Source organism: Sorghum bicolor, chromosome 3 (genome assembly GCF_000003195.3).
Source record: "Sorghum bicolor cultivar BTx623 chromosome 3, Sorghum_bicolor_NCBIv3, whole genome shotgun sequence".
Taxonomy (NCBI): Eukaryota; Viridiplantae; Streptophyta; class Magnoliopsida; order Poales; family Poaceae; genus Sorghum; species Sorghum bicolor.
The window spans coordinates 5887768-5913621 of record NC_012872.2 but is presented as its reverse complement, the minus strand read 5'-3'; the positions used below and the strand labels follow the sequence as shown (position 1 = coordinate 5913621).

Below are 25854 nucleotides of genomic sequence, written 5' to 3'. Positions count from 1 at the left end.
CCAGTCCATGTGCTGACCTTGTCCCAGATCATTTTTGAGAAGTTGCATTCCTGAAACAGATGGGAGGTGGTCTCTAAGTTTCTAATGCAGAGCTGACAGATGTATTCATTAGGGCCTTGTTTAGTTCCCAGAAAATTTTGTAAAATTTTTCAGATTCTCCGTTACATCGAATCTTTAGACGCTTGCATGGAGTATTAAATATAGACGAAAATAAAAACTAATTGCACAGTTTGGTCGAAATTGACGAAACGAATCTTTTGACCCTAGTTAGTCTATGATTGGACAATATTTGTCAAATACAAACGAAAGCGTCACTATTCATATTTTGCAAAAAAATTTGAAAGTAAACAAGGTCCAGGTCATTCTCTGAGCTGTAAACGTGCAGCTGTCCAAATTCTGTTTTGGACAATAAATTGAAATCATCAATGCCACCCGAGCCGCTGTCGTTACGTCGACACATACCTGCAACTCCATTATTTCCTCCTCCCCGCAGGTCCGCAACTGCAGCCTGTGCTTCTCCCTCCCCGAGCACGCCGTCTCGAAATCTCCTCCCCGTGCCCTCCTGTTCCTGTCATCGCACAACTGAGGTAAGGTTCTTGGCTTATTGCAGTTGTAAGCCTTGTTTGTTTGGCTGATCTGGTATGTTTTCATAGGACAGTGTTGGTGTGTGATCTCGAGCCTTCACTCTTTGTCCCCCTTTGCAGCTGCAGCTAGCTAACAGTAACATCCGATCATCCATTGGTGGTTGTGCGTCCAATTCAGTCGAACGGTTCGTGTGAGAAGAAAATGAAATCAATGGATTCTGAGCTGCAGCTGCAGGTGCTAGAGTCATCATTTGTAACGCCGAGCGAGTCGACACCGAGTCAGGGGCTGTGGCTCTCTTCCTTGGACCTCATGCATGCCAACAGAGGCCACACCTCAACAATCTACTTGTACAGCTCCTCCAGTGATGCTGCCGCGGGCGCCGCTGATTTCTTCGACGTGGCCAGGCTCAAGGAGGCTATGGCCAGAGCCTTGGTGGCCTTCTACCCCCTCGCCGGCCGCCTCGGCGTCAACGACGATGACGGTAGGATGGAGATCAGCTGTAACGGCGAAGGTGCGCTCTTTGTTGTCGCTCATGCTGATGATCTCACTGTCCATGACGTCAAGGAATTCAAGCCATCGCCTGAACAGAGGAGGCTGTTTGTTCCACGCATTGAGCCATCGTCCATCATGTTGGCTGTACAGGTCCACGTCCACTGCTTTCTCTGCTTGCATGGTTTTTAAAAATTTTCAACCGGTAATCTGTTTTTCAACATTTACTACGAAATCGCATAACGGACGTCCAACTATGAAAACCAGATAAGTTTGGTCCTGTCTTGCTGGTTTCAAAGATGATTTTCTATTTTGTAAAATAATAAGCAGTTGGTTTATCTAAATTCATAAATAAATTATTTCAAATCAACAAAATATGTGACAAATATCTAAGACTTGGGTTATGTAAAATCCCTTATAAACACCTTCACAACATAGTTAACCCCCTGGATGATTCTATCAATCATTCAGGGCTTAGGGGCTACACTTACCGACCAAAGCTGGTGGCTCCGGGTGAGGAAAGATGACTTAGAAAAATTTTGGTATTTTGGGTACTATAGCACTTTCGTTTGTATTTGACAAATATTGTCCAATTATGGACTAACTAGGCTCAAAAGATTCGTCTCACAAATTACAGGTAAACTGTATAATTAGTTTTTGTTTTCGTTTATATTTAATACTCCATGCATGTGCCAAAAGATTCGATGTGATGGAGAATTTAAAATTTTTGGCAAAACTTTTTGGGAACTAAACGAAGACTTAGATAAAAAATCCGAGAAAGAACCCTAGATCAGAGTGGAGCGTGACGACATCTCCAACTTTTTGATAGCCTTCTTGATAGCCAAGAAAGACCTACAGCCAATTTTTTGTACTCTCCTAGCTCTCTAGAGATGGTTGGACAAGGGATTCTCTAGAAGGGATCAAACCTTTAGAGGTAGAACCCTAGATCAGTTTGACTCACCATCAGGATCTAGCTCTTGACTCTCCTACTCGCTATTGTAAACTCTCTCAAGCATTCTACTATGACACAACTCTCTTGCTGGATGTAGGTCTCGACGCTCGAACTAGGATAAACCTTCTTATGTCTTGAGTGATAACCACCATATATAGTCTCACACATCAACCACTAATTACTAGCTGTGGTTACCAACCCATGACAATATAAAACTAGTATGTATCCCTTTTCTAAAAACTTTATATACCAATAATCTATATATAAATGTATTTATTTGTAGTTTGGTTTGTTTATGTTCCTATTGTTTTATTGAACATAATCATGTTAATTATTTATTTGAAACAAATAAGATCTAAATAACTCTGAATAATGCACCAACCCATACATACTATTTTTAGAATAAAACCGATACTAGTTTTAGATTTCTCTTAATTTAAAACGAATTAATTAATGACCCTTTTGATATCAAATCATATCTTTACTTCTTTAGAAAATATAAAACCATATATATATTTTACATATCAATATCAATTGACGTGCTTATGATGGCAGGTGACTTTCTTGAAGTGTGGAGGGGTGGCATTAGGGGCAGCTCTCCACCATGTCGCCGTTGACGCCTTAAGTGCATTCCACTTCTTTCAAACATGGTCGGCCTTCTCCAAGCATGGCGACCACGCTACCCTGGAGCTCCCTTGCCATGACCGTACCCTACTCCGCGCGCGGTCACCCCCCACGGTCCATCCGGATGCACTCTTGACATTCTACCCTAAGCACACCTTGTCCAACCCATCAGGACCTCTTGCCATCCAAATCATCACCATTTCCAAGGACCAGATCACCTCCTTGAAGCACCTCTGTGGTGGCACAAGCACCTTCTGCGCCGTAAGCGCTCTCGTGTGGCAGTGCGCGTGCGTTGCACGCCGGCCCCCACCAGAGTCCGAAGCGCGCCTCACGTTCCCGGTTGACATCCGGCGAAGAGCGAGGCCGCCCCTCCCAAGCTGCTATTTCGGCAATGCGGTGTTTTGGCTAGGTGTCACCGGCGCGGCACGAGATATTGCCACGGAGGCGTTGGCATCCGTTGCTGGTCGCATCAAGAGTACTATTGATCGGATGGACGATGAGCTGGTGCGCTCTGCGATCGACTACTTTGAGATGGCCGAGATGGACAGCCAGCCTCCACGAGGCACCTTGCCACAAACCGACCTGCATATTACCAGCTGGTTCGGGAGGCCACAGTACGATGCAGATTTCGGATGGGGAAAGCCAGAGTTGATGTCGCTGGCGGAGAACAGCCGTGGGGGGTTTGTCTACTTGATGAACGATGAGGGGAAAGCGGACGATGGTGCTGGCAGCGGCGACGTCCGTGTGCTCATGTGCATGGAGGCTGTAAATATAAGGGAACTAGAGCAGCTACTTTACACAAAGCTCTAGCAGCTTGCTGCTAGCTACTTCATGCGATGATTACCGGCCTAGGTACGGTAGGTCCTGCCTGACTTATGAGGTTTTGTGATAATAAAAGGCCAGAGACAAAGAAGGACGACGACCTGGACAGTCTGCTGGTTCAGTTGCATATATCATATCATGTCATATGACCACACTATGCAATACCTGTAACTGTGCATGATTCTATCATTTAAGGGAATATAAAAAACGTTGTATGGTTTGACATGCTAATGTCATTTTATTTTGCTCAACCATCAATATTATACTACTCCCTCCATCCCAAATTATAAGTCATTCCAAGAATATTGGAGAGTCAAACTATTTTAACTTGGACCAAAATTATAGAAAAAATTACAAAGATTTATAACATCAAATAGGTATACTATGAAAATATAATGAATGTAGAATAATGTAATGATACTAAGTTGACACCATAAATATTATTATTTTACCAGATAAATTTGGTCAAACTTGAGATGTTTTGACTCTCTAAGATTCTTGGAATGACTTATAATTTGGGATGGAGGGAGTATTTTCTTAAAGGTGATGTTGACCAGTATAATTTTGTCAGTTATGTCCCTTGCACACAGTGTGCCAAACAGATATGGTTGCCAAATTTGACATGCTTTTGATGTGCTACAACTACATGAGCAACAGAGGCTACAATTATCATAGGTTGGTAAGCCACACCTACATGAATATAGTTTCGCAGCTAATATAAGTTGACATAAGATTTCTTTAAAGAGTTGACTTACAGTTTCTCAACTTTTGTGGAAGCATGCATGTGACTTGGGACATGCAAAGACCGAGTGTGACAACCCGACATTTGTTCCAAATTTTAACTTTTCCAAAACCTTCTTGATGACCTAGCATAGGCCCTCTTAACCAAGAATCCGCCTAATACCTACTCCAAAGGGCTCCTAGTACTCTCTATTAGGGCAAGGACTCTAGATTTACTAATTAACCTTATCAATTTCTCCTAATCAAACTAAGTCAACTAGGGGTCAACTCTCGTCAACTCTTAGTTGACTCTGAGAAGATTCTCAGAAATACTTGCCAAGGAACCTTTCATGCATGACTGTCCTAGGGTGCATATATATCAACCACTAGATCAAGGACCCGGCCCAACATGGAACCCCACTCCCTAAGGCCTTGTTTAGTTCACCCCAAAAACCAAAATTTTTTAAAATTTCCCATCACATCGAATCTTGCGGCACATGCATGAAGCATTAAATATAGTAAAAAATAAAACTAATTACACAGTTTGCCTGTAAATCACTAGATGAATCTTTTGAGTCTAGTTAGTCTATAATTATACAATATTTACCACAAACAAATGAAAGTGCTACAGTGGTGGAAATTTTTTCCGTTTTGGCAACTAAACAAGGCCTAAATCAAATTCCCAAATTCCACTAGTCTACCGGAGCATCCGGCATCCAGACAATCCGTCTGCCTCAGATCATTATTTATTCAGTAGAATTTAAGTTTTATTAGCTGTCTTCCTTTCCTCCCCCTTGGACCCACATGTCAGCTCAAATAGCAATTCCCATCTACTGAACTAGCACCCTCCCACCCACCCGCTCACTCACTTGTTTCGACTCTCCCTCCCCCTCTCTCTCTCTCTCTCTCTCTCTATATATATATATATATATATATATATATATATATATATAAGGGAGAACAAGGATGAACTAGTAGCGAGAGAAAGGAAAGGAGAAGAAGAGAAAGAAAATAAAAAGGATGGAGATCAAGGAAGTGCTTAGCACCACCATCTCAAGATGAAGGTGGAGAACTTCATCACCATCTCCAGTCCTGTTGAGCTCAAGAAACTCACCTCTCATTTCTTGAATTCATCTCCCAGCCCTAACTCTTGATTTTTCTATGCATTGATGCAAGATGAAGTCTTGTTGATCATCCATCACCCAAAGTGTAAGCTCAACCTCATCCCAAGTGTTACTCTGTGTAAGGAATGATCTACAACTGATCTGTATGTATTGTTCCTTGATTTTTCTCTTTTCTTCTTTCAGTGGCAAGTAGGACTGAAGATAAGATGGCTACCTCGCCATTGGCCAGCGCTGAAGCATGTGATGCTAATGCTGCTTTAATTATGAATGGTGATCTTCGTGCTCTCCAAGAACCTATATATCTTCCAAATCTATATATGAAAGGCGGTAGATTTTTGCTGGCCCTATTGTGAGTTTGTGACACTGAAGATCTTTGAGGATAACGTGCTGCTCCATGAGTTCCTTGAGGAGAAAAAAGGTCACGGCAGGGTCCTGGTGGTTGATGTCGGTGGGAGCATCAGAGCATGCATGCGCTGTGCAGTTTTGGGTGGAAACCCAGCTGGCGCTGAACAAGTGAACAACGGGTGGGTCGGCGTCGTGGTCAATGGCTGCATCAGGGACGTCGATGAGAAAAATGGTTGCGACGTTGGCGTCAGGGCTCTGCAGAACTCACACCAAGTCAAACAAGAAGGGCATCGGCGAGAAGCATGTCCTTGTGACCTTTGCCGGGAGCCCGGGACTAGAATTTGCAATGGTGAATGGCTCTATGCCGATTCTGGTGGCATTCTTATCTCAAGATCAGAATTAACTGTGCAGGCCTGTCCCTATGTTATATGTGTACTTTTAAGAATGTATGATAGCTGAATTACATGACTAGTGAAATGTGACCAAACTGGGTATCTCACCATATTTCTTTCACAATTTTCTTGACTCGTGAAACTCTAAATTGTTGATTTGTGGGTGACGAAGGAAATGACATGCTAGCCATTTATGAGGGGAGAAACAAGAACAACCTCTAGGGTGCATGTTTCAATGTGTGATGACATGGAAGAAACTTCAAGAGAATATTTCTGTGTATCTTTTTTCGAAAGACGGCAAAAAGCTTTTGCTGTATTTTTATTAGACGAACAAAAGAAAAAGAAATACATAATAATTACAACTCCCATAAAACTCCCAACCACCGGAGCCAACCACTCAAACAAACAAAGATAAAGGAAAACAAAAACAACCCAGCGGCTCGCGGATGCTAATGCTGAGCTTCCACATTTGGTCTATTGGCCAACTGGAATTGATCTATGTCTTCCTTGCATAATCGAGTCACATCCCTTGGTCACAAACTTTTGGTATGAAAGGTCTTTTCTTTCTCTTCTTTCAAATATTCTACCAAAAATAGATCATGATGCCATCAAAATTTCTCCTGTGGGGTTTGTCTATCCATAGCCTACATCTGCATCAGTACCCATGGAGTGACCCATTGGGAGACAGGGATATCACAACATGGAGTACTATATCTGAACTCTGTGTGACATGGGACTTGGGAGTAATTTTAAGAGTACATGACACCTGTCTGACTGCCCTCCAGAAGAAGTATATGTCAGGGTGGCTATTGCCAACATGGACACCGTTGGGCACCATAACTCGGGGTACCCAAAGTAAATGACTAAGAACCCCATCCTCTCCCTTGAATACGAGACCGGATCGACCGAACGACCATTCACCATCCCACCCAAGACTAGACCAAGAAGTCTCAGGCGAGCCGAGACCAATCCCTTTTTCTCCGACTCGCCCGAGACCAAACCGAAAGGCCTCCGAAGGGATCAAGAGGCATCTCCGCCTCGCCCGACCCTAGGGCTCAGGCGCCCTTCCCCCATTGACATGCTTGAGACCGCCTATAACATCATCCTCCATAGGTCCGTAGTATGACAAGATAAGACACGAGTCAAATCCCCACGTCTATGCCCACGTTGCACAGAGCAGGACGTGACAAAGCACTATGCTATCCACTCCTGCCACTGTGCTACCCACTCCCATCACTGTGCATACGGCCAAGACTAGGGGAGGCGCTCAGATGTCAATCCAGGTCCCTGTAGCCACTCACTTGTCAAAATCCAGGGCATGGTCCCCGATCAAAGAAGCCTCGGGGCTCCATGCTGGTCAACAATCAGGAAACAACACGACTGCTATAGGTACGGACATCTTATCTACAGGGCAGGCATGGCTCGGCACGGAAGCTGTAGGGACGGACGCACCCCGTATGACAACCACGATCAACTACAGCATCAAGAGGATGGGGGACCATTCTGCCACCGCACAACGCCATACCTCGGCTCAACCTCGGATAATATTAGGCGCCACAACACGTACACATGTGTTTCTTGCCTCCCCTTGTGAACTATAAAAGACAGAGGCATGGTCCCATTCAAGGACAGGGGAACAAGAACACACTGCACTCTGCATTCACTCTCTCGCTCATGGTACCGAGACCTAGAACATGCTCCCTCTCTCATACCTAGCTTGTAACCCGTACTACAAGCACTTCGGTGTAAGATAATACAAGATCTTCATCCCCACTGAACGTAGGGCATTCTCGACCTGAACCAGTATAAATTGCTTGTGTCCTTGCACCACCATCCGGATTCTAGACACGCAGACATAAATTCACTAGTTGTTGGTAGGACCACGGGTCCAAACACCGATAGAAAAACAGGGGAGCTAAGTTTCTTTAGCAGACCATATCCTCATCTTGCCTTTAGTTACTTTGCCATATGATAATTCTGGTGGGGATTGATTATGGAGGAGTGAGAAGAGCTTTTTAGCTTACATTGTAAATGGAGAAGTGATTCTTCTTTGATATCTATCAGAATTTGTGCATTGTTTTTATGTTTGGCTAAGAAGAAGTTTCTCCAAAGAGCGTTGCCTGTGGCAGCAATCCCTGCTATGTAAATCATTTTGCACCTAGTATTCTAACCCACTCATCTTGCGCAGCATACTTAATTTGTTTCGCTGGTACGTACAAGAAGATTAGAAGAGAGGCTACCGTGCTTGACCGGTTGACCCCGGCCCTGTGATCTTATTAGATTTTCTGGCTCGGTCGTCCCTACGTACAGGAGGGCCTAGAGAGGAACAACGATGCTTGCGTAGGAACTCAGCAATGCTCGTGGAGGAGCCCTTTGATCTTGACCTCCTCGTCGGTGGCCTCGGCGTGGGCACAACAACTTGGCCTCAGTGAAGCAGAGGCACGGTGGTGGTATGATGGTCGGTGTCCGTGAGCGAGCTCTCGAGCCCTCACAGCCACCTCAGGCCAGCATGATTCCGAATCACGAGCCCTAGCGAACGCCTTAGGCCGAGATGTAGTGGAGGACCTCCTCGTCACCGAGCTCACGAGCCCTCGCAGCCACCTTACGCTGGGATGTGGTGGAGGACCTCCTCAACGATGAGCTGGCCAGCCCACGCGCCCGCCTTAGGCCGGCGTGACTCCGCGTCACGAGCTGCAGCCGCCTCCTCTGTCTCTCGCAATTTTGGAGAACGATTCGATGCACACCGTGACGTGTAGGCCCGATCGGTGTTTGAGTATATAGGATGCTGCCTCTTCTCGTTTGAGTAGCAAGGTCCAATCGGTGCGTGTACATGATAAGCCCAAGTGTCTCTCCGTGACTGAGTAGCAAGGCCCAAATGGAAGTCGATCTACATGCTTGTACCAAAGACTATATAAGGCATTTTGAAAAATGCCTCCAATGCTCAGGTAATTAAAGGCGGTTTTTATATTAGCCTTTTAAAAAAATAGTTTTAAAGGCTTCTTCATAAAAATGCCTTTAGGTAAAAAGAAATTAAGGTAATTTAAGAAAGATGTCTTTAACAAAATGCTTTTTAATTAAATTAAAGTACGCGTCGTAGTGCAGGCCACTGTCGCATTCTTCGGCGCCTTGTCTAGCGCTACAGTCATGTATTTATGCATGAAAGAAACAGGCGAAAGCTAAAGCGAGCAGAGCGGGTCTCTCTCCTCTTTCATTGGCGGGGGCACTAATCATGCATGCATGTCTGATCCAGACATATATCGTCCATCCGCCCAATAACGCTCGATGCTGACTGAGAAATAATTGACTGGAACTATACTGTGACATGCATGGTTATCTGTCCATTGGACGAAGCACTTACAGTCTTACAGAGATGCATCATCAGGGAACCAGCACTGAAATGCTTTGGATTGTCTGTGATCCGTATCAAGCAAAGTTTTGTTGTTATTATCAAATCTTTTACAGATAGTAGTAGTAGTAGCAAAAGCAGAACAATTGGCAGGCCGATCGATTTGGCAGCGGAACGACAGTGCGAACAGGACGCACAGAGACGCCACATGCATCCCCTGCAAGAGCCAAAGACAAGGCCCGGGGCGGGAGGGAGGGACGACGACGACAGAACTGCAATCCAGGGGATAAGGCTACCCACAAATCCACAACTTTGGTTTTCTACAATGTTGGAGTTTAAATTCCTCTTCAGCTCCTGGCATGCACTCGATCAAGAACAGTACAATACTCATGAAGATAGATGGATGTGGAGTGGAGCACATATAATAAGGCTAGTCTTTACAATATACTTTATGAGTCATGAAATTAAATGCCTATAAAATCATAGAATGATATTTTTCGTTAAGAGTGAGTGTTTATCTAATTTTTATTTCACTCTATATGACATGACATACAGCGCTATCTGTCACACCCAATTTTAAGGATAAAATTGAATGCAAAACCTTATGTGTGCCCAGAGATCAATCACACATAAGCCGACAAATTATAGGGAGTATCATCACAAGTGTTTAATACGTAACGATATAACTTAGAGTCTTTACACAAATATAGCGGAAAATAAAAGATAACTCTTGCATGGAAGCTCCATCTCACAGGCTCGTCAACTGGTTGACCACAAGTCTAGAAATCCTCAGGGAAATACTGGTAGTAGTCATTACCATTGCCATCTGTTACCCACCCGGGATTTTTATCCAGATAAAGAAAATAAACAAGTGTAAGTACACCTCGTACTTAACAAGTATAACAGGGGGTTCATGAGGCTCAAAGGCTAGACACTGGTTCAACTGCATGTAGCTTTTAGTTGTCACAATTTTAGCATAAGAGTAGCATCAAGTTGTCAAGACCCATAGTAAACTCATGATCAGGTAAAGTGAATAAAGAATAGCATAACCAGCATATTAACAATAATAACATTTAATGAATTGCCTTTAGTGTTCATTTATTCTGTATTGGTCCAAGGCCGCTCGTGACCGTGAGCACGGCTGATATATCAGTTTTACACTCTGCAGAGGTTGTACACTTTCACTGTGAGTCGTGATTTACCCTTTCGCCCGAGGTGATCAGCCCCTTAGCCCACTCCCAAGGAAGACCGGCAGGGTTCACTATGAAGCCTTTCAAAGGTTCGTCTAACAAGTTAGGGCCGCTAGGTTTCGTTAGTCAGTCCGTGTGACTCACCCGCAGGAATCCACGGTCTGCTATCCCCCACTTGCGCCACAAGGGTAACCACTAACAAGCTAGAAAAGGTCCTCATACTGAGCTAAAGCCAGAGCCATATAGCCCTCACAGTTGTACTGTAAGTCCCAGATGGTCAGATACAGATAAGTCCTTATGGAGAGAAACTAGAGCACCATAAGATAGCCCAATGCTCCAGCCCTCTTATCCAAAGTTGCTAAAAAGTCATCTTTTAATGTTTATTGCATAATTCTTTAGTCAAATTACAAGATCATGGTTTAGTGGAGCACTAGCATAAGCTACCAAATGCAAAACCATAGGTGACAAGGTATAAGATCAATACTAGGAAATCCTTATCAAGGAGACACATGCAATATGATTTGTGTGATTAAAGTTATTAGGAAACAAGGATGATCCCATGCTATACTTGCCTTGATCACCCTGGTCCTGCTGATCCTGCTCGTAGAAGTACTCTTGTTCACCCACGAACTGCTCACCGTCTACTCGTAACCACCACATCAACAACAATCATCCAAAGGCAATCATGCAAAGCAAACAAGCCTATTATTAGAACAGTACACCAACAGTAATAAATAAAGGTAAAAAGTTTATAAAACGAATCTACAACGCCCTGTGATCACACAGACGTAAAGATCACGAAAATCGGAGTTATAACGAAGAAGTTATGATTTTCCAAAGTTTTACTTTAAATAAATAATAGATTAAATCTAAACTCAGATTTAAAAAGTTGAAAACTTGTACTACAGTAGCATTAGACTATAGATTATGCGAAAACGAATCTAACGCAACTTGAACGGATTAAATCGGAGTTAAAACGAAGTTTTTATGAGCAAAATAGATTCGATGGCAAAACTGTAAATCTGGGAAACTTCTTTTTGAACTGGGCGGCTGAAATACGTTTTCCAACTTGGAAAGCGTAAAACGGGAAAGCGTAAAGGACTGCGGGTTATAACATTAAAAAACGCAGGGGGTTTTCTGAAAAATAGCCGGCCGAAGGGGTATCCTTCGTTTCTGGCCGTTGGATCTCAAACCGATGGCCAGGATTAGATCGGGGGTTGGGGAGGGGAGCTGGCCGCCGGAGTTGGAGGTGCCGGCGGTGGCGCCATGGCCGAACACGGCCGGAGCTCACGGTTTACGCGATTTAGGGCACAAGAGACTAAACCGAAAACACCGGAACACTTAGGCGCTCGATGCGAACTCACCTAGGACCAAGCTTGGAGCCGAGGAAGTCCGCTGCGAGCTCACGACGGCAAGAGGCGGGCGGCGGCTCTGCAAGAAGGTTCGGCCGAGGTTAGAGAAGCACAGAAAACACGAAATCGCGAATGAAACGGTTCGGCGACTTCGCAAGCGCGACGGGAAGACCGGCAAGCGGCTCACGCGGCTCGGGGCGCGCTGCAGCGGCGGATTGAAGACGCGGCGGATCTCGGCGGCGGCTTAGGGCGTGTTTGACGCGACGGCTGCAGCTCGAGCTAGCTTGGGGGGTTACGGGGCTTCGGTCGGTATTTAAAGGACGGAGAACGGGCGGAATCGGAACTGCTCCGCGCGAAACACGCGCGCGGTTGAGGAGCGACTCGTGTCCGGCTCGGACACGAGGTTGAAGATGATGCTGTCCTGTGGGCCCCACCTGGCAGTGGCACTGGAGCGCGGGGCCCGGCCGTCAGCTGCTGAGGCAAGATGAGGGAGGCGCGGCGCTGGTTGTCCCTTGGGCCGCGAGGTGGGCCGTGCGGGCACTGGCTGGGCCGCAGCAAGAAGAAGGGGAAAAGGGAAAGAGATGCGGGCCGCGGGGGGGAAAGAAAGGGTTGGGCCAAGCCCAAGTCGGGTAGGGAGAGGGGAAGGGAATTTCTTTTTTTCCATTTTCCAATTTAAATCTTGCTCAAACATTTTGAAAAGAAAAGCAAAACAAATTTGAAAGGAGAAACTCCACACACAAAGTACATGCAGCAGCATGAATGCACATACATGTTTCTAGATCCTATAGTGAATTTTATTCCAAAAAATTATTTTCTTACTATTCTTTAGTGCCCACATCAGATAATTAAATCAATTAGCCTATTTGGAAGTACGGCTGTCTTCTCTCAAAACTAGGACGCCACTTACCACTCAACCAAAGTCGCTGTCGTTGCGTCGACATCACCAATTCCGCTGCTGTCGTTGCTTCGGCTATAGTACTCTGTTATTTCCTCCTCCCTGCTGCAGGTCCGGGACTCCAAAAGTCCAAATGTGCTGCGGCCTATTTAATCACGATCGTGCGTGCGTGTGACAAGAAAGAAGAAAAATGAAATCATCGATGGATTTCGAGGTGCAGGTGGTAGAATCGTCGATTGTAACGCCCAGCGAGCCAGCACCGAGGAAGGGACTCTGGCTCTCTTCCTTGGACCTCTGGCAGGCCAACCATGGCCACACTCCAACGATCTACCTGTACAGAAGCTCCAGCGATGTTGCTGCGGCTGATCATTTCTTTGACGTGGCCAAGCTCAAGGAGGCTATGGCCAGAGCCTTGGTGGCCTTCTACCCCCTCGCCGGCCGCCTCGGCATCAACGATAACGACGGTAGGATGGAGATCAGCTGTAACGGTGAAGGTGCACTCTTTGTTGTCGCTCAGGCTCATGATCTCACTGTCGAAGACGTCAAGAAATTCAAGCCGTCGCCAGAGCTTAGGAGGCTGTTTGTTCCACTCATTGAGCCATTGTCCATCATTTTGGCCGTACAGGTCGGTCCACTACTTTCTCTGCTTAGTTCCATGCTGTTGAATATAAGTCTCTTTTTCAACGTTTAACAACAAAATGGATCGGAGTAGATAAATTGGGACTTATGATGGCAGGTGACTTTCTTGAAGTGTGGTGGGGTGGTGTTAGGGACAGCTCTCCACCATGCCGCCGTCGACGCCTTAAGCGCGTTCCACTTCTTCCAGACATGGTCGGCCTTCTCCAAGCATGGCGACCACGCTACTGTGGAGCTCCCATGCCATGACCGTGACCTACTCCGTGCACGGTCCCCGCCCACAATCCATCCCGATGCACTCTTGATGTTCTACCCTAAGCACACCTTCTCCGACCTGTCAGGACCTCTTGCCATTGAAGTCTTAACTATTTCCAGAGACCAGGTCGCCTCCTTAAAGCACCTTTGCGGTGGCGGCACGAGCACCTTTTGTGCCGTGAGCGCTCTCATGTGGCAGTGCACGTGCATTGCACGTCGGCTCTCACCTGATTCTGAAGCACGCCTCACTTTCCCGGCCGACCTCCGGCAAAGGATGAGGCCGTCCCTCCCGAGCTGCTACATCGGCAATGCGATGTTTTGGCTAGGCATCACCAGCGTAGTGGGAGATATTGCCACAGAGGTGTTAGGATCCGTTGCTGGCCGCATCAGAGGCGCCATCGATCAGATGGATGACGAGCTAGTGCGCTCCGCTATCGATTACTTTGAGATGGCCGAGATGGACAACCAGCCTCCAAGGGGCACCTTGCCGCAGACGGTCCTGCATATTACCAGCTGGTTGGGCAGGCCACAATACGATGCAGATTTTGGGTGGGGGAAGCCAGAGTTGATGTCACGGGCGGAGAGCCACTGCGGGGGGTTTGTGAACTTGATGAACAATGATGATGGTGCTGGTAGCGGTGGCGTCCGTTTGCTCATGTGCATGGAGGCTGTAAATATAAAGGAGATAGAGCGACTGCTTTATGCAAAGCTAGCTCTAGCAGCTTGCTACTAGGAAAGGTACTTCATCCGATGATTACTTGCCTCATTAAGGTACACCTTGACGATTGAGGTTTTGTAAAAATAAAAAGGCCTGATACAAAGAAGGCTGGATGGTCTACTGGTTTGGTTGCATATCATATCATATCATATCATATCATATCATATCATATCATATCATATCATATCATATCATATCATATCATATCATATCATATCATATCATATCATATCATATCATATCATATCATATCATATCATATCATATCATATCATATCATATCATATCACCACACTATGCAAGACCTGTAATTGTGTATGATTCTGTCATTTAAGGGAATATAAAAAACATTGTATGGTTTGACATGCTAGTGATGATTTTATATTTACTCAACCATCAGTGCTATGCTACTTTTTAAAATGGTAATGCTTACCTGTATAATTTTGTCACTTCTATCACTTGATCATCTACAACAGATGGTTTGCCAAACAGATATATATATGGTTGCCAAATTTTGACATGTTTCTGATGTGCTACAACTACAAGAGCAACAAAGGCCACATCTATCATATGTAGGTACCATGCCTACATGAATATAGTTCCACAGCTAGTATAAGTTGACATAAGATTTCTTAAAATTCGAGTTATAGTTTCTCAACTTGTTTCTACATGAAGACATGTTGGTATCGCTAAATACCGTGCGCAATAGGTGACTTGTCATAGATTCATCACTGAAGGGTTTCAATTCTATGACGAATTTCAAATTCATCATAGAATATCAAATCTGATGGTGCTTTTACCAAGACCCACTTTTTGTCATAAATGCGTCACAGAACTGGAAGCATGACAAATTTGGCACCTGTAATGACAAAATCAGTTTGTCATAAAAGTGGAAATTTCTACTAGTCAAATTTAACTTTTCCAAAACCTCCTTGATGACCTTGCATAGGCCCTCTTAACCAAGAATTCACCTCATCCCTACTCCAAAGACCTCCTAGTACTCCTAGGAGGGCAAGGACTCAAAATTTTCTAATTAACCTTATTGGTTTCTCCTAACTGAACTAACTAGGGGTCAACCCTAGTCAACGTTCATTGACACTAAGAAGATTCTCTGAGATAGAACCTTTCATCACTCTCTAATTGTGCATATCATCTCTTAGATCAAAGCCAAGGACCCCCAACATCAACCCATCCCCCTAAATCAAATTCCTCAATTCTAGTGGTTTACCAGACTATTCGACATCCTGATGAACCATCCACCACATCATTTATTCAGTAGAATTTAGTTTGATGAGCTATCTTCCTCTCTCCCCTCCCCCTTCAAACCACATGTCAGCTCAAATTAGCAATTCCAATCTACGGAACCAGCACCCTCCCACCCACCCGCCCACTCACTCACTCACTCATTTCCACTCTCCCTCTCTCTCTCTACAAGGGAGAATAAGGATGAACTAGTAGAGAGAGAAAGAAAAGAAAAAAGAAGAAGATCAAGGAAGTACTTAGCACCACCATCTCAAGATGAAGGTGGAGATCTTCATCACCATCTCCATGAAACTCACCTCTCATTTCTTGAGTTCATCTCCCAACCCTAACTCTTGATTTTTTTCTATGCATTGTTGTAAGATGAAGTCTTGTACTTGATCCATCATCCCAAGTGTAAGCTCAACCTCATCCCAAGTGTTACTCTGTGTAAGGAATGATCTACTATTGATCTATACGTACTATTCCATGGTTCTCTTTTCTTCTTTTGATGACAAGCATAACTGAAGATAAGACGACTACCTTGCCATTGGCCACCACTAAAGCATGCGATGCTAATGCTTCTTTAATTATGAATGGTGGTCTTCATGCTCTCCAACCTGTCTTCCAATCTATTGAAGGCGGCAGATTTTTGTGGCCCTGTTGTGGACTGAAATCTTCAAGGATAACATGCTGCTCCGTGAGTTCATTGAGGAGAAAGGTCACGGTACAGTCCTGGTGGTTGATGGTGGTGGGACCATGCGCTATGTAGTTTTGGGTGGCAACCTTGCCTAGCTGGCATAGAACACAACGGTGGGCTAGCGTTGTGGTCAATGGCTTCATCAGGGACATTGATGAGATAAAAATGGTTGTGACGTTGGCATCTAGGCTTGGAACTCACACCCTATGAAGTCAAACAAGAAGAGTGTTTTTGAGAAGCTTGACCCTATTGAAAGGTCCTTATTTGGTTTTGGTAATTGAGTGACAACTTAGATGGACTAATTGTGTTTATATGAGATACATAGGATTAGTCTATAGGTGAATATATGAAGGAGCTTATTGCATATGAGACATGACATGGAGTCATGTGACTAAGGTGGAGAAGATCAAGACAAGGCTTGGCTCGACGGACCGGTTGCAAGTGTGAAGGGAAAGTCAGGCTTTGAAGCTAGGGACCGTGTGTGACGATGAAGCTTAAGAAAGACTTGGCGTCGATGGACCAACGCAAGGGTGAAGAGCAAGTGAGGTCAATATCAATGAACCAATATGGTCATGTGATGATATGAAGTGGATCATATCATTTGTGATATTGTTGGTGCATGTGTTGCATCAACATTGGAAGTGGTTGAATGGAATGCATAAGGCAAAGGTATAACCTAGGGCATTTCCATTTCACTAGTCTTAGGTGTGTAGAGAAGTTGATGACCGGGTTTATGATAGATGGCCGTACTATCAAGAGTGGCAAACTTGTTTGCATATTGGTCATCTAGTGCCACTTGAGCGATCTAACTTTGCATACGTGTTAGGACTGAGTGGTGTGGCAAGTTAAGAGGCTAACTCCTTTGGAATTGTGTTTGTGAAAATGCTAACACACATGCACATGGTGGCGTACACTTGGTAGTGTTGGCACATTTGCAAGTAGAGAGGGGTTTGGGATCCTAGAAACTTACCTCCCCTGTGTCTGTGTTGTCAATAGCCGCCCTGACATATACTTCTTCCTATCAGTATTTTTGGAACCCATAGAATAACTACTAATTTTTTGTGTGTACCGTAAAAAACATAGAAAAATTCATCACACACAGGAGTATTTGAGTTTCTAGTTATGTGTGTGACATGGGACTTGGGAGTAACTTCAAGAGTATGTGACACCTGCGTGACTACCCTCCAAAAAGAAGTATATGTCAGGGTGGCTATTGCCAACACGGACACAGGAGGAGGTAAGTTTCTTGGCTTAAATTGCAGACCATATCCACAATAAGTAGCCTTGCCTTTAGTTACTTTGCCATATGATAATTCTATTGGGAATATGCCCTAAGATAATCATAGAGACGATGATATTACAATTATATCCATAACATATATTATGAGTTTAGTGAATATCCATTATAGACAAACTTGTATCGATTGACAATTATGTGAATTGTTTGTGAAACTTTTTTACTTGTATGGTTATTTGAAAGTTGTCCCTGATCAGAGTTCGTATGAGGACTCACATGAATATTAGATTAGCACATGTATCAGTTGATGACTATGGTTTACAAATCATAGATATAGAGATGTCAAACTAATAATGTGGGCACATGTATGACATGGGGCTGGACTGACCCAACTGAGATGTTCTTATTATCTCTTTATACATCATGTACGTTATGTCCTTAGGCTTGAGATTGTCGTATGTTCTCACGATGTGAATCGATCTAGTTAGGGACTATTAAACGCTACTCCGTAATAAGGTAGTTATAAAGGTGGTCTTCGGGTTTGTCAGGAAACATGCTATGAGACGTAGATAATCAAGATGAAACTTGCCCCTCTCTATATGAGAGAGATATCACTGGATCACTCAAGTGATTGGATCAACAAATGCATGGCCGTGCTTGGGTTATGTGTTAACCCACGAGTTCGATCAAATATCGTGTGGCAAGGGAATAACATGTATGTGTTTGTAGTGGTTCGTCTAATATGATCTTTGCATGCGTATAGGAGTTGTCACACCTTGTTAGATGACGTTGTCAACTATTGGGCGAGTAGAAGTACTCAGCTCATGTCTATATGTATGTGAACCCATAGGGTCGCACGCTTAAGGGGCTGGAAGCTTAATTCGGGTTGGACCCAAATTAGACAGGCTTAGAGTTTTATAATTGGGCCTCCAACTCAGTGCTGATTAAGGGAGACCTATAAAAGAGAGGGTAGGGGCGGCTAGGGTTGACACACGTCATTTGACAGCAGCCGCCGCTCACCCATGCCCACGCCTGTTGCTCCTCACGGACCTCGCAGTCCGGAAGCACGACGCTTCTTCCCTGTATGTGTGGAATACCTCTGAGGTGCTGCATCTGGAGCACAAGGATGAACCGCACGAAGGGGATTGACGTGACGGACGACCACGCAACTGCACGGCACTGCTACTACGTGCACGACTACACCGAGTTGCTTCCGCTGCACCTGCGCGTCTAGTGGTAATCCCGTGATCTATAACTAGCAGTTGATCCTGTTTTATGAGATCAAAATTTTGTTTTCTGACTAGCGTAGCATTCTCATAATCTATCAAATTCTGGTGGGGATTGATTATGGCGCAGTGAGGAGAGGATTTTTATTTTAGCTTCCAGTATAAATGGAGAAGTGTCTTCTTTGCTCTCTACCAGAAATTGTGCTGTGTTTTTATGTTTGGCTGAGGAGTGATTGTCATGGAGAAGTTTCTCCAAAGGCTGCCAAATGGCCCCTTGATACCAATTGATAGGCGGAATCCATTACTGTCTGTTTGTGACTTGTGAGGGGGAAAGGCCACCTCCAAAAGCAGTTTATGTAGTAGCGCGTAGGGGTGTCCAAACAATTGTACACACCTCATGCAGTTTGTGGCAAACTGTTTTGAATATCCTGGCTGGTATCGGTTGCGGTTGGAGTAGCATCAACTTATATAAAAACTAACATGCATCAAGCCCATCCGTGACCATGATCGGTTCTTTCTTCCCTAGAGTTGTTGATTCCCTGCGTGGCACTATCCCTGCTACGTAAATCATTTTGTACCTAGTATTTCTAACCCAACCACTCATCTTTTGCAGCATACTACACCTAGTTTTCACCATATGAAAACAAGAAGATTACTGTATTAGTAGAAGAGACTAGTGTACTTGACGCCCCTGTCAAAACTGTCATCTTAGGTTTTCTAGCTCTGGCGTCCCTGCGTACAGAAGGGCCCAGAGCGGAGCTGGCCGTGAGAAGGCATGAGCTTGCAAGCGACTGCCGGCTGCCGCCATGTTTAGCGCTACAGGCAGGCATGGTATTTATGCGTGACAGAAACACGCGAACTCTAAAGCGAGCACAGAGCGGTCTCTCCTCTTTTATTGGCGGGAGCACTAATCATGCATGTCTTATCCATCCGCCGAATATGTTGACTGATAAAAATTGACTGAAGCTACTGTGACATGCATGGTTATCTGTCCATTGGACGAAGCACTTACTGTAACAGAGATGCACCATCAGGGAACCAGCACTGAAATGCTTATCAAGCAATAATGTTTTGTTGTTATCAAATCTTTTACAGATACTAGTAGTAGCAAAAGCAGAACAATTGGCAGGCCGATCGATTAGTAACAACCACTTAAGCCTTTGTTTACTTCCTCAAAAATTTTGCAAAATTTTTCAGATTTCCCGTCACATCGAATCTTTAGACGTATGCATGGAGTATTAAATATAGATAAAAATAAAAACTAATTACACAGTTTGGTCGGAATTGACGAGACGAATCTTTTGAATCTAGTTAGTCCATAATTGGATAATATTTGTCAAATACAAACGAAAGTGCTATTATTCCTATTTTACAAAATTTTTTGGAACTAAACAAGTCCTTAAGTAAGCGAGCTGCATCGAAATGAAGGAGCCCATGACGGCGGAACGACAGGGCGATCGAACCGGACGTGCAGAGACGCCGGCCACATGCATCCCCATCTCCTGCAAGAGCCAGAGAGGAGGCCCGGGCCGGGAGGGAGGGACGACGACGACGACGTCAGAGCTGCAAATCCAGGGGATTAGGCTACCCACAAGGCCACAAATCCAAACGTTGGTCATGACTCATGATATATGGGCCTTGTTTAGTTCAGAAAAGTGAAAAGTTTTCGATACTGTAGTACTTTCGTTTGTTTATGACAAATATTATCTAATTATGGACTAACTAGGATCAAAAGATTCGTCTCGTGATTTACCGCTAAACTGTGTAATTAGTTTTTAATTTCGTCTATATTTAATATTTCATGCATGTGCCACAAGATTCGATATGACGAGAAATCTTGAAAATTTTTTGGTTTTTAGAATGAACTAATCAAGGTCATGGTAGTCTTCGAGACTGACCTCAGACCTCAGAGTACTGTATGCCAGTATGGCTGTCCTCTCCTCTCCCGTGATAAATACTCGGACATGCCACCTACCATAGCTGTTGTCGTTGCGTCGACACATGTCTGCAACTCCATTATTTCCTCCTCCCCTTAGGCCCTGTTTAGTTCCCCATCCAAAAAAATTTCATCCATTCCATCGAATCTTTGAACATATGCATGGAACATTAAATGTAGATAAAAAATAAACTAATTACACAGTTTGGTTGAAAATCACGAGACGAATCTTTTAAGCCTAGTTAGTCCATGATTAGCCTTAAGTGCTACAGTAACCCACATGTGCTAATGACAGATTAATTATAGTTAATAGATTTGTCTTGCAGTTTCCTGATGAGCTATGTAATTTGTTTTTTTATTAGTTTTTAAAAACCCCTCCCGACATACTTCCGACATATCCGATGTGACATCCAAAAATTTTTCATCTACAATCTAAACAGCCCGCAACTCCAGTCTCCCTCCCTTTGCAACTGTAGCTGCAAATAGTAACATCATCGATTACTGGTGTACTGGCGGTTGTTCTGTGGTCGTTTTAACCGGTGCGTGCTTGTGACAAGAAGAAACATGAAGGTAGTATCAAGATTAACGATCATCTACGATCCTTCTTCCAAACAAAAAAAAAAAGTTTACGATAAGGAATCCAATGTCCCCGATACTATTTAATATAGTAGTGAACATGTTGGCCATTTTGATTGCTAGAGCAAAGGAAGCAGGTCTAGTAGAAGGGGTCCTCCCTCATCTTATTCAAGATGGTCTGTCTATTCTCCAGTACGCGGATGACACTGTGATTTTTATGAGCCATGATGTTAAAAAGGCAGTAAATATAAAACTGGTTCTTACTACCTTCGAGCAACTATCAGGACTTAAAATAAACTTTCATAAAAGTGAAATTTTTTGTTTTGGTTAAGCAAAAGAGCAAGAAGTGTTCTATTCGTAACTATTTGGATGTGATATTGGGACATACCCCTTTCGTTATTTAGGCATACCTGTGCATACTAGAAAATTAAGCAATAAGGATTGGCAAATGATTGAGAATAGAATTGAAAATAGACTCAGTGGTTGGAAAGGAAAATTGCTCTCGACAGGAGGCCGTTTAGTTTTAATAAACTCGGATTTTTCTAGTTTACCGATGTTTATGATGTCTTTTTTTGAAATCCCAAGAGGGGTGCTAGAAAAAATTGAATGTTATAGATCAAGATTTTATTAGCAGAATGACCAACACAAACAAAGTATAGATTAGTTAAATGAGAAATTTTGTGCCAACCAAAAGGCTTAGGAATACAAAATCTAGATTTACAAAATAAATGTTTGTTGAGTAAATGGTTTTTCAAATTATTAAATGAAGATGGTATGTGGTAGGAACTCTTGAGGAATAAATATGTCAAAGATAAGACTATAGGGAGGTGCATCAAAAAAACAACAAATTTCTATTTCTGGAAAAGTTTGATGAATGTTAAAGACACTTTTTTGAGTTTTGGATCTTTCAAGGTGAAAGACGGAACACACACCCGATTCTGGGTTGACACTTGGCTGGGCAATCAAGCACTTAAGGACAAATTCCCCGGATTGTTCAATATAGTGAGAAGGAAACAAGATTATGTAGCAAAAGTACTTAGCTCAATCCCACTAAATATTTCTTTTCGTCGGAATCTAGTGGGTAGAAACCTAAGGGATTGGCACAGAATTGTTGCCTCTTTACATGATGTGAGCTTACAGGAGGGTAGAGATGTGTTTGTGTGGTCTTTACAATCATTAGGAATTTTTTCCGTCAAATCTATGTATGATGCGTTGATTAACAATGGAGCTAGAGTGTCACAGGAAATATGGCAAATTAAAATTCCTACAAGAATATTTTTTTTATGGTATCTTAAAAAAAGGTTTGACTTTAACTAAAGACAACCTTGCTCAACGAAATTGGAATGGCGATACGAGGTGTAGTTTATGTCACTCACCAGAAAGTATTCAACATCTCTTTTTTGATTGTTTATATGCCAAATTCTTGTGGCGCGCTGCATTTAATGTTTGGGATATCACCTCCTCAGAGTATAGATAACTTGTTTAATAGGTGGTCTAAGATGGGTGGTAACAAACATAATTAATTCCTTATGTTGATTGCAACATCAGCTTTGTGTTGGGCAGTTTGCATAACAAGAAACGAGGTGGTTTTTGACAAATGTAAACCAAAAACTTTTTTGCTGGTTCTTTTCAGGTGAACCCACTAGCTCCGCCAATGGGTAAGACTGCAGCGGCGTGATGATCATCAGGATCAGCTGTTGTTTGCAAGCCAACATCTAGAGACGTCGGCTTTGCACTTCTTTGCTTCCAAGAGTAGTTGTCAAATATGTCTATTGGTTTCGTTTAGTCAAAAAAACATTACCTTGTTCTAAGATTACTTTATGGCTCGTGTGCTAGTCTATGGGCTAAACTTTGTAATAATTAGTCTGATTCTACTAGTTTATAGATAAAGCCAGATATAAACTATCTTTTATTAAAAAAATTAGAAAAGTAGAGTCGTTTGTAACGCTCGGCGAGCCGGCGCCGAGGAAAGGGGCTCTGGCTCTCTTCCTTGGACCTCATGCATGCCAACCAAGGCCATACTCCAACGATCTACCTGTACACAAGGGGCTCCAACGATGTTACCGCGGCGGCTGATTTCTTCGACGTGGCTAGGCTCAAGGAGGCTATGGCCAGAACCTTGGTGGCCTTACCCCTCGCCGGCCGCCTTTGGCATCAACAACGACGACGGCGACGGTAAGATGGAGATCAGCTGTAACGGCGAAGGTGCACTCTTTGTTGTCGCTCAGGCTGATGATCTCACTGCCGATGACGTCAAGAAATTCAAGCCGCCGCCAGAGCTGAGGAGGCTATTTGTTCCTCTCGTTGAGCCATCGTCCATCATGTTGGCCGTACAGGTCTACTAATTTCTCTGTTTAGTTCCATGCCGTTGAATATTAGTAAGCCTATTTTTCAACATTTAACAACGAAATGGATCGGAGTACGTAAATTGGGTCCTCTTGCTAGTTTCAAAGATGATTTTGTATTTTGTAAAAAAATAATAAGCAGTTGGTTTGCTATCTAAAATTCATAATAAATAAATTATTTTAAATAAAAATATAAAACTTGTATGTATCTTTCTTTCTAAAAAATAAAAATATATTATATACTTATTTTGATCCATATATAGTAACTTGGAACTAATTTATTTATGTTCATATTGTTTTACTGCTTGCAATCATGTTTAATTATTGTTTATTTAAAATAAATGAGAGCTAAATGACTCTCAATAGAGGACTATCAGATACATAACGAATTGAAATAAAACCTGGTGCTAGTTTCAGATTTCTCCAATTTAAAGTAGATTAATTATGAAATTTTAGAGAAAAACCCATATTTTTATAATTATCTTTAGAAAATAGAAAACCATTATTATATTATACATATATATCAATTGTCGTGATTATATGTGATGGCAGGTGACTTTCTTGAAGTACGGAGGGGTGGCTTTAGGGACAGCTGTCCACCACGTCGCCGTTGATGCCTTAAGCGCGTTCCACTTCTTCCAAACATGGTCGGCCTTCTCCAAGCATGGCAACCGCCCTACCGTGGAGCTCTCTTGCCATGACCGCACCCTACTCCGCGCACGGTCCCCGCCTGCGGTCCATCCCAACGCGCTCTCGATGTTCTACCCTAAGCACATCTTGTCCAACCCATCACGACCTCTTGCCATCCAAGTCTTCACCATTTCCAACGATTGGATCGCCTCGTTGAAGCACCTCTGCGGAGGTGGCACGAGCACCTTCTGCGTCGTGAGTGCTCTCTCGTGTGGCAGTGCACATGCGTTGCGCGTCGACTCCCACCTGATTCTCAAGCACACCTAGTGTTCTCGGCTGACCTACGACATAGGATGAGACCGCCCCTCCCGAGCTGCTACTTTGGCAATGCGATGTTTTGGCTAGGCGTCACTAGTGCAGCGCGAGATATTGCCATAGAGGCATTGGGATCCATCGCTAGCCGCATCAGAGGCACCATCGATCGGATGGATGATGAGCTGGTGTGCTTTGCGATCGACTACTTTGAGATGGCCGAGATGGACAGCTGGCCTCCGAGGGGTACCTTGCCGCATATAACCAGCTAGTTGGGTAGGCCACAATACGATGCAGATTTTGGATGGGGGAAGCCAGAGTTGATGTCGCTGGCGGGGAACCGTCGTGGAGGGGTTGTGTTCTTGATGAACGATGACAATGGTGCTAGCAGCGCGGTGTCATTCGTTTGCTCATGTGCATGGAGGCTGTAAATATAAGATAGAGCGGCTTCTTTATGCAAAGATCTAGTAGCTTGCTAGGCAAGGTATTTCATGTGATGATTACCGACTAAGGTCTTGTTTAGTTAGGGAATGAAAACTTTTTGAATGTCACATCAGATGTTTCATAGGATGTCGAAAAGAGTATTTGGATACTAATAAAAAAACTAATTACATAACTCACCTGGAAACTGCGAGATGAATTTATTAAGCCTAATTAATCTATCATTAGTACATTTGTGTTACTATAGCATTTAAGACTAATCATAGACTAATTAGGTTTAAAAGATTTGTCTTGTAATTTCCAGCTAAACTACAGTAACCCACATGTACTAATGATCGAACTCTAGTGAGCCAGCGTCCGGTCGACATCAAAAAGCACACGGAAAGGGTTGAGATAAGGTTTTGAGTGATCGGACGTGTTAGGTGGATGCTGATCGGACAGTGGCCTGCGTCAAATCACTCCAATGGTCAGCTCTGACAATTCCGCGTGTTGTGGCCATGGTGTATCGACCTGTAGGTCCACACTACCAGAAAATTGAGTATCCTTGAGGGCTAGCAATTTCCTCGAGGAGCGAAATTAAACCCCCAAGGATATACAATTACCTTAAGAGTTGTATAAAACACCCAAGAAAATGCATATTCTTGAGTGCTAATCCAAACCGCCAAGTTAAATCTGTATTTTCTTGAGTGCTAGTTGAAACCGCCAAGGTAATTCTATGTTTCCTTAAGTGTTATTATAAACCACTAAAGGTAATTCACATTTCCTTG

General features: G+C 43.6%; 2 protein-coding genes and 2 pseudogenes across 3 annotated transcripts; all 4 read left to right on the top strand.

Moving 5' to 3' along the window:
• LOC8060780 (hydroxycinnamoyltransferase 4) lies at positions 451–3703 on the top strand. 2 transcript variants are annotated; one of them, XM_021456178.1, is made up of 3 exons: positions 451–587; positions 705–1227; positions 2582–3703. In XM_021456178.1, the coding sequence occupies exons 2-3, from the start codon at positions 787–789 to the stop codon at positions 3458–3460; spliced, it is 1320 nt and encodes a 439-aa protein (XP_021311853.1). In that variant the 5' UTR covers positions 451–587; positions 705–786; the 3' UTR covers positions 3461–3703. The 2 variants fall into 2 exon arrangements, with proteins under 2 accessions (XP_021311853.1, XP_021311854.1); XM_021456179.1 differs by lacking the exon at positions 451–587 and having other exon boundaries at positions 936–1066; positions 1150–1227.
• On the top strand, positions 5150–6165 carry LOC8060779 (annotated as a pseudogene).
• On the top strand, positions 12941–14838 carry LOC110433669 (hydroxycinnamoyltransferase 4-like). Its single transcript, XM_021456176.1, has 2 exons — positions 12941–13461; positions 13573–14838. Exons 1-2 carry the CDS (start codon positions 13027–13029, stop codon positions 14458–14460), a joined length of 1323 nt encoding a protein of 440 aa, XP_021311851.1. The 5' UTR covers positions 12941–13026; the 3' UTR covers positions 14461–14838.
• LOC110433603 lies at positions 23014–25166 on the top strand (annotated as a pseudogene).

Excerpts from the sequence above, each read along its gene's own strand:
- LOC8060780 (XM_021456178.1), top strand. The coding sequence starts at position 787 with ATGAAATCAATGGATTCTGAGCTGCAGCTGCAGGTGCTAGAGTCATCA. Across the intron at positions 1,228-2,581 it reads CCATCATGTTGGCTGTACAG|GTGACTTTCTTGAAGTGTGG; the intron begins GTCCACGTCCAC and ends TTATGATGGCAG.
- LOC110433669 (XM_021456176.1), top strand. The coding sequence starts at position 13,027 with ATGAAATCATCGATGGATTTCGAGGTGCAGGTGGTAGAATCGTCGATT. Across the intron at positions 13,462-13,572 it reads CCATCATTTTGGCCGTACAG|GTGACTTTCTTGAAGTGTGG; the intron begins GTCGGTCCACTA and ends TTATGATGGCAG.